At 37.0% G+C, this 9392-nt stretch overlaps 1 protein-coding gene across 1 annotated transcript in view; it reads right to left on the bottom strand.

Annotated features, from left to right (window-relative positions):
• Positions 1-9392, bottom strand: part of CUNH4orf17 (chromosome unknown C4orf17 homolog) — a 51903-nt gene continuing 42511 nt past the window's right edge. Inside the window, exons 6-9 of the mRNA XM_003798523.2 lie at positions 4090-4171; positions 2816-2999; positions 1600-1643; positions 1-215 (exon numbers count right to left, since the gene is read on the bottom strand). Of these exons, the coding sequence (XP_003798571.1) occupies positions 1-215; positions 1600-1643; positions 2816-2999; positions 4090-4171 (525 nt within the window). The remainder of the gene's footprint in view (positions 216-1599; positions 1644-2815; positions 3000-4089; positions 4172-9392) is intronic.

Genomic DNA, 9392 nt, shown 5'->3' with positions numbered 1-9392 from the left:
CTACCTTTGGTATGTTGAAGGATAAACTGCTTTGGGGGAACAGAGATTGTATCCGTGTGTAGTGCTTGCTGTCATTGGTTTTGCTGATCCACTATTCTGAGAGGTCGGCCTGGGAGAGACTAGGGAGAGGTCAGACTTTGGTTTGCTGAAATATTCTGTAATAGGCATTTTCATCTTATTTCTTCTAATAAACAATGGGTGCTTATGTTCAGCCTCTGAAATAGAAAAAAAATCTAAATTAGACCATAATTGAAACAGTTTTTTCTGTGTTTTCGTAGCAAATGGTATACAAACCCCCAATTCATAAAAGAACCTATTCCTATCTTTCTTACCACCTGATCATCTTTAATTAGTTATGTGTTCTATAACATGCAGAATATGTTCTTTTATTCCTAAAAGCACTATGATTTTGGTAGAAATGATCTAGAGTTGGTGATGGGTAAGTGTGACAGGTAAGGGCAAGACAAGTGAAAGAAAAAAGATCTTTGGCACAAATAGGCAAAATAAGGTTAAAGGCAAGCAGGTTAAACTTTCCAAAGGGATATACATGGTTGCACCCAAGCAGGGATTTGAGGAGATGTTGAATATCAGTAATGGAGAGAAAGAAGATTTGGAAGATTTTTATACCAAAAATATGCCAAGTATCTAGATGATGAAATATATGGACCTTAGAGGTAAGATATAAAGTTGAATAATAGAAACCATTACTGTCATTATTTGATAGTCCTAGAATGAGGATGTTGGTAGGAGAGGCCAGATACAATAGGTTATCCTTGGAGTCAGAGTAAGAGAGTACTCTCTAATTTCTAAAATACACTTATTGTCTGCTATCACATAAAGCCTCTTGGGTTTGGTTACTCCAGTGCAACTTTCTGTGGTCTAGAGTGACCCTTAGGGACTCTAAATGATTACTATATCATGCCTGGTATGAAGGGAAGTTGTAGAAATAATAAGAGAGACTTTTATTTGAAGCTTATAGATGCTGCTTCACAGCTGCTGCTCTATAGCCATTATTGCTATGTCTGTCTTAAAGCTAGAATCTGTCAAATCTACAGGGATGCTTCACTTGGGCTATTCTGGACCAAAGTAGGACTTTTCACAATTCTTGGTTCTCCCTGGTCCAGATTGTAGACTGGGGCTGGGCCGTTGGTGGGGGCACAAAACTGCTCTTTTTAAATTATATTTCAGTTGTCTCATAGGACACCTGCTGGGACTGACTGTCATTTTGCTTTTTTCTCTGGTTGACTTTGTTGCCAGTGAAATCATTTATCTCCACAACAGTCAATCTGTGAAGAACTGAAAATCTGAGATCACCGTCCTTCTGTTAGGTCAATGCAGGGCTTCCCTGGCCACTGAATTGGCCTGACCAAAACTATAGTTCCTGACACACTGCCACCTTGCTTCAAAAATAAATTGGTGTAATATTGATCTCTATGGGAAATTCAGCAGATGCTATTTGTTAAGAGTTGAGGAGCAGATCACTATTGTATTTTTTCGTTTTTCTTTAAAAGCACAAATTCTTAAAATCTATCCCCAACATAGTGAGTACTGACTAGGTTCTTCATACCAACTTAGTAATTATCACAAACTGTACTTAACCTTTTGGCACTTCCTTATTCCCTTCAGATCCTTGACTTGACACTCTAAATCAATTGGAGAAAGAAAAAAGTGAATTTCACAAATACAGACAAGTACTTTCTGTAGACTACACTATGGTCAATAAACTCAATGTGTATGTATCTCAAATATGCTCTCCTAGTTCTTGTTTTTTAATGCATACAGAATTAAACTTACTTCTTAATGAAAAATTCTTGTCTGGAGTATGTATCTAACAGGTATATCATATTAATATGTTAGTCATTAAGGTAGAGGATGACCCTTACTACTCTTGATTTTATGAAAACTTTAAGGTAGAAAGAGAGAAATAGCAATACAATTTTTTTCTGTCCTAATGCTTTTTTAAAGTGACATACAGTATAACCTCTGTAAGTTGACCACCCTAGGGATTATAACAAGCTGGTCAACATACAGAAATGGTAAACATAAAAAACGAGGCCTACTTTACTGATATATATGTATGGTGCATGTCCAATCTATGAAAATTAGGTCAACTTGAGGAAGCAGTCAATGTAGGGAGGTGGTCAACTAGGGAGGTTCTACTGTATTTATGTTTTCAAAAACATAATATTTCTCTAACTTTAAGCTTTACTCAACATTTAATTTTAATTTTACATAAATATGTGTTTTTCTTATTACTGAAATTATAGGGTTTAAGAGAAATTTCTCTTGAAATAATTTCCGATTCTCTTAGTAGTTATTTTTCTCTCTAGGAATATGTCAGAGAAAATCAACTGAAGCAATTTAGTTTAATCTTGCATTGTTCTACACAAATATGCAATACCTGTATGACATGCATTTGACAAACCTACAATATCATCATACAATTTTGTTTTCCTTAATTGCTTCTATGTTTAGTCAAATTAAAAACAAAAACCAAAAAAAAAAAAAAACCCTTTATTGTCTTAGACTTCTAAGATAACTTCTCTTGCTTTGTCTTTAGCAAAAAAGAATTTTCCTCAAAAAGAAAGATTTTTGGATAAGGAAGGCATAGTTCTGGCCAAAACGTTCTAAACAATAGAATTGAGAACAACTCTCATATTACATTTATGGAAATGAAAGCAAACACATATTGTACTCATTTACGGAATAAAGAGGAGACTTATGATATCAACATTTTTACCCTTTTGTAAGATAAATGACAAGAGAATTCAGTCTTTAGGTAACACAGGCCTAGGTGGCTCTTATACCTAATTACCTGGTTACTTGATCTTCTTTAGCTTTGGTCAGTACTACTGATTTTTCAGGTGAATTTGGGGGTGGTGTAACTGTAGGTGGCTTCTCAGTCTCTCCTGCTGGTTCCTTTGAGGTAGTTCTTCTGCGAGTCAACATGTTTATCTCAGCCAGCTCAGAATGAATCAAAGCAGAGACCCACTCTTTCTCTGAGTTTAAAGAAAAAAAGGAGTGTGTAGGTGGTGGAGCAAAAGTTATAATTATGTTGGCTAGAAATAATAGTTACAAGCATATCCAGAAAGATATACACCCAAGTGTTCGCTGAAATGATGCCTGTGGTAGCTTCATCGATTATTCCTGTTCTTACATTTTTTATTTTTCTTTCTGGTTCATCTGCTCTCTCTCCCAGTAATAAGCATTTACCACCTGTGTACTTTATTAAATGTTATATTCTTTAAAAGGAAAACAAAGAGAATAGCTAGAGTCTCCTTCTCCCCAAGTACTTCTCAATTGCCTGCAAAGCTGTATTGAATTTGGGTAAGGTACTATATCCGAAATGCTGCTCATTTTAAAACATTAGTCTGTTCCTCAGACATTGGATCTCATAACATTGATTAGTGCAGTGATTCCTCAAAGAGTGGTCCCCAGACCAGCATTATCAGCATCGCCTGGGAACTTGTTAGAAATGCCAATTCTCAGGTCCCACATTGGAGGTTTTCCCTCAGTCAGTCTGAGAATCAGCTGAACTTGAGCATAGCTTCTCTCTCCCACTTTATGGTTGTCCTGCTAGGGAATGGCATGTGTTTTCACTGAAAAGGACAGGAAGGGCCCCTGGGAGGCTGAGAGATGACTGATGTGATGATTTTGATGGGGCATTGGCAGAGCTAATAGCATCTGGACTTGAAAGGCTATGCAACTGCCCTCCATATCAAAGGAAAGAAAAACCTGTGTTCCAGGTTCCCAGCAGGCCGAGGGGCTGCTCAGGGAGAACCCTGGGTGGGTAGGCTCTGAAGGAGAAACACATACCAGCTCTAGCTGAAAATAAGGCCTCCCATGGACACAGCGTTTTATCTCACCCAAATGAGTTCAATCTGAGACAGGATCTGGGGGTCAGTGAATGATCAACATGTATGCAGTTAAAGATATAGGACTAGGACTGCAATGATTTTGCCACACTAGGAAATAATGTTGTAATATTATTTTTGCAAATTCAAAGTAGAAAATTCAAGATGTTGGCATATTTCCAGTTTCTAAAAATAAACTGAACTCAGTGTGTAAAAATGCTTATCTTAATCTCACCTTTTGTACTTGCATGAAGCAGCCACTGTAGCACTTCTCCCAGAGAATCAGTGTGTAAAATGTCACAGAGCTTTGCCAGGATCTGACAGAGAATATTAGAATTACATGTGAGCAAATGAACAATCCAAGGATTATAAAGTTTCCCTTGCCTTATTCAGAATCTCATATTCCCAAATGTCACTCTCTATGTGATGCTCAATTAAGTCAACTAGATTACAACTGAAGAGGCCAATTTCAAATAGCACACAGTGGAATCTTAGCAAAACAAACAGTTCTATGACTAGTAATAATTCAGGTTAGGCCACACAGTGTGTCGCTCTTGTTTTGTCTGTTCAGTTCTAATGCCTTCGGTTGGGGCAATTTACTTCTCTTGGGGAATTGACCCTTTCTTACTGCACCACAGGGTTCTGATGAGAATCTGCCAGGCCCAGAACTGGGCAGGTCTGCCTGGCTCCTCTCCATAGGCTGGGAGAGAGGAGTGTGATCTGAGCTAGATTCATCATTGCACCTCAGTTCCTGAAACACAGTGATTATGTGGAATATAATTCCCTTTATTTATGCTTTAATTTCTCTTTTTTCTTCTTCTTCCAAGACTACAATTACATATATGTTAGACTATCCAATATATGCTCACAGGCCTATAGCTTTCTTTTATATTTTTAAAGTCTTTTTACTTTCATTTGGGTAGTTTGTGTTGCCCCATCTTTAACTGCCCTGGCAATTTCCTCTTCAGTGTCAAGTCTGCTAAGCACATACAGTGAAATTTTGATTTCAAATGTTGTATGTTCATGAATTGCTTAATAATAGGAATACATCTTGAGAGATGTGTAACTAGGTGATTTCATTATTGTATGGACATCATTTTAACTATATCATAGAATGTATTTACCTAAATCAAGATGGTATGGCCTAGGTTTATGGTATATCTTCTTGCTCCTAGGCTATGCACATGTACAACATGTTACTCACTGAATGTATACTGTAGGAAATTGAAATACAAGGGTAACTATTTGGGTGTCTAAATAAGATAAGGTAAAAGAAAAATACCATATTGTAATTTTATGGGACCACTGTTGTAAATGTGGTCTACTGTCAACCAGAACATTATTATGTGGTGCATGGTTGTATTTCTTAGTTCTGAAAATTCTTTTTGGTCCTCTTTTCATATGATGTCTATTTCTTTGTGAGATTCCCATCTGTTCACTCATTATGTCCACCTTTTCTTACGAATTCTTGAAAATATTTAAAACAACTACTTTTATGGCCTCCTCTAGTAACTTCAACACCTGCATCATTTTTCTGTGTGTGACTGTTGTCAACAGATTTTTTTCTTCAGGTTATGGGTTATAGTTCCCTGTTCCTTGTATTTCTAAAAATTCTTTATTATTTGATGGACTTTATATATGCTACATTGTTGTGAGTCTATATTTTGTTTGTCTCTCCTTAAAGAGTGTTCAGTTTTGTTCTGAAAGTTAGTTGATACATCGACTGATGACCTTGATTTGTTGAAACTTGATTTTAGAATTTGACAGCCTGGGTCTAGAGTAGCCCCTACATTAAGGCGACAGTAACCCTATTCTGAAGGTATGACCTTTTGGGGATCCAAACTGAATTCCTAGTATGTTCAGCAATGTCTCTTCACTTTGGCAAATAAGAACTCCAGCAATTCTAAGCTTTGATAGCTCCCATTAGCTCTCTTCAGCCAGGTCTCAGAATCTCACCCTGTGCATGTGCAGACAAAGACTAAGTGGGACCCTGTACAGATTCCTGGAGCTCATTCTCTGTTCATAACTCTCCTCTTCAGTATCTTACTTTGCAAATTCTGGAAACCTCAGCATCCCCAACTTCTGAACTCTATTTTCTGTATCTAGTAAACCTGCTGTTCTTTGTTTGGGCTCCACTTCTCTGTGTCATGACTGGGCATATGCTCCAGGCAGAAGTCTGGGTGGAATATAGAAAGTATCTGAATTGTTTTTTCTTCTCTCAATGGTCATAAATATGTTTTAATACCTTAAAGCAGTTTTTAAATATATTTTTCTGAATTATACATTTGTTTACAACAAGAGGTTAAATCCTGAATCTAATCTATCATTTTGGAACCAGCATCCCTTGCTTACCACTTTATCACCCCCCATAACCCCAAATTAACTCTTCCTATTATATTCAGAATGATTTTTTTTTTCAAAGACAGAGTCTCACTTTATTGCCCTCAGTAGAGTGCTATGGTGTCACAGCTCACAGCAACCTCAGATTCCTGGACTTAGGCAATTCTGCTTCAGCCTCCCGAGTAGCTGGGACTACAGGTGCCCACCACGATGCCCAGCTATTTTTTTTGTTGCAGTTTGGCTGGGGATGGGTTCAAACCCACCACCCTCAGTATATGGGACTAGTGCCCTACCCACTTAGCCACAGGCCCCACCCCAGAATGACTTTTCTAAAGTACAACCCTGACTGAGTAATTCTTGTACTTACAAAGTAATCCAGTGCCATTAAGTGCTTGAAATTCTTTACTGCTTCCCACAGACCTTGGGATAAAATCTGGACACCTGGATATGGCTTCTAAAGTAGTCCATTATCTGGCCTCTGCTTATATCCAGCCCTATCTCTTGCCACCTTCTCTCTGCACTCTCTGCATCAACCATATTAATTGCTTTAGTTCCTTGAATAAGCAGTGCTCTCACCCCTTGGCTGTGAGATCTGCAGGTCCCTGGACTAGGAAAGATCTCTTCTGTGCTTCTCTTTATCTTCTAATTATATCTTAATCATTCTTTAGGTCTTTTTCTCCTTGAAGACTTTCCTAGCTACAGTCTCCTTCTATATGTTCTATAACACCTGCACAATCCCTCTCATATACACTCCCTACAGTGTAGCATTTTGTAGTTTGATGTTAAATATTTACAGAATACATAGACGTGACTGGCAGACTTTTGATGTCAGTAATAAAGAAACAGTCATGTGTATAAATTCCAGATCGTTAAGAGAAAGGATTAAAATAAGGTGCTAATAGATACATAATTTTGTTTTTCTTTTCCTTTAAGATAATAATTGTGAAAATGCATGCTCTTTCACATATAACTCTGCATAAAAATTTCTTGATTTCACAATCCATTCAGAGTTACTCCCTGGATAGAAGGAAGTTGGAAAATATTCCAGATTTTTTTTTTTTTTTTTGAGACAGTCTCACTCAGTCACCCTGGGTACAGTGCCATGGCAACCCAGTGCACAGCAACCTCAAACTCTTGGACTTGAGCAATTTTCTTGTCTCAGCCTCTCGAGTAGCTGGAACTCTAGGCATCTGCTATGATGTTCAGTTACTTTTCTATTTTTAGTAAACACTAGGGTCTCACTCTTGCTCAGGCTGGTCTTGAACACCTGAGCTCAGGCAATCCACCAGGCTTGGGCTCCCAGAGTGCTAGGATTACAGGTGTGAGCCACCATGCCCAGCCTCAGATTTTTTTTAACAAAAGGCATGGAGGGATGGGATACCTCTGATTTGCGCTCTATTTTTAGGGCTTTTTCATATAAGCCAATTTTTTTCCATTTTCATTCATTTATTTAAGAAATAGTCAACAACTATTTTGTAAAATGCCATGCTCTGTGTACCCGTTAATATTTTCCAAGCAAAGTGATGAGTGCTGAAGAATCAGTTGTGAACAAGGCAGATAAGATCCCTGCCTTCAAAGAGTTTACATTTCAGTGAGATTTTAGTTGTTATCATTTGTTTGTTTTATCAATAGATGTCCAGATTAAGCTGATACTTATAAGATGAGAGATTGTTTTGAGAGGAGGGCTCTTTAACAGATGCCAGCAGAGTCAGTTGTATAGGATTATGCTGATTTATCAGTGTGCTGCCCAAGGAAATGTGATAGTCTTCCTAAAGCTACATTCAATTATGGTGTGTTTGAGTTGAAGCCCTTTATATTTTCTATAGTTCCATTTTTATCTTGAAGACTTTTCATTTTAATTTTTGTTCATACAACAAATACATACTTAAGAATCACTACCACTTTGTCAGGCACCGAAGATAAATCAGTTACCGGGATACACAAGTACGAGCTTTTATATGACTTAAATTTTAATGGGAGTGGAACCAAACAAATAAATAAGAACATAGCACATGTTATGCAAAAATTAATACAGGGCATTAGGATAGAGAATGACTATGTAGCTACTTTAGATTAGGTGTTCAGGGATAATATTTCTGGGTTTTTTAAACAAAAAAATTTATTATAATTTGTAATAAAAAGATAACAATTAAAATTATTTTTTTAATTTGTGTTTTTTATTTCAGATTAATGTGGGGTACAAACAACTAGGTTACAATGTTTGCATTTGTTAGGTAGAGTCTCTCTTGTAGTTGTGTCCCACACCCAAGAGGTGTGCCATATACACTTATATTGTGCCCATTAAGTGGGAGCACACCCATCCGCTTCCTTCTTCCTTTTCCCTCCTCTTCCTTGCTCCCCTCAACTTGAATTGAATTGAGTTTTTCTCTTATGAGGGCATGTATTAGATCATCTACTGGCTACATTTTAGTATTGAGTACATCAGATACTTGCTTTTCCATTCTTGTGATACTTTACTAAGAAGAACGTGTTTCAACCATGGTCAGGTTAATACAAAAGATGTAAAGTCTCCACCTTTTTTATGATTGAATAGTATTCCATTATATATGTATATATATATATATACACACCACAGTTTGTTAATACATTCCTGGGTTAATAGGCATTTAAGTTGGTTCCACATCTTGGCAATTGCATATTGAGCTATGATAAACAATTTAGTGAAAATGTCCTATAATAAAATGATTTTTTTTCTTCTGGGTAGATGCCTAGTAATGGGATTGCAGGATCAAATGGAAGGTCTAATTTGAGATCTTTGAGAATTTTCCATACTTCTTTCCAAAGAGGCTTTCAGGGAAGGTATTGCTGAGTAACTGATATTTAAACTGAGACCTGAATGAGAAGGTGATCATTGAAAGGATCAAGGGGAAGAGAATTCTTAGGGCAAAGCCCTTCACAAGAGAATGACCAAATTATAGAAAGATCAGAGTGACCAGAGTGTATCAGGTAAGGTGGAAAGATGGTGATTCTGAAGACTCTGTATAATATCTGTCATTAGCCAGAATCATCAGGAAATCATGTAAACACAAGTCAAATCTGCAAATACTCTCCCTATTATGTCTTTCCTTTTATTTTCCTTACCAATTTTAATCATCAGTATAAATTGTTATACCAATAGTGTTAATATGCTATTTATTTATTTTTGAGACAGAGTTTCACTCTGTCGCTCTGGGTAGA

This window comes from Otolemur garnettii, unplaced genomic scaffold (genome assembly GCF_000181295.1).
Source record: "Otolemur garnettii isolate 467f Iridium unplaced genomic scaffold, OtoGar3 scaffold00137, whole genome shotgun sequence".
Lineage (NCBI taxonomy): Eukaryota > Metazoa > Chordata > Mammalia > Primates > Galagidae > Otolemur > Otolemur garnettii.
This window is presented reverse-complemented; position numbering and strand designations above follow the sequence as displayed.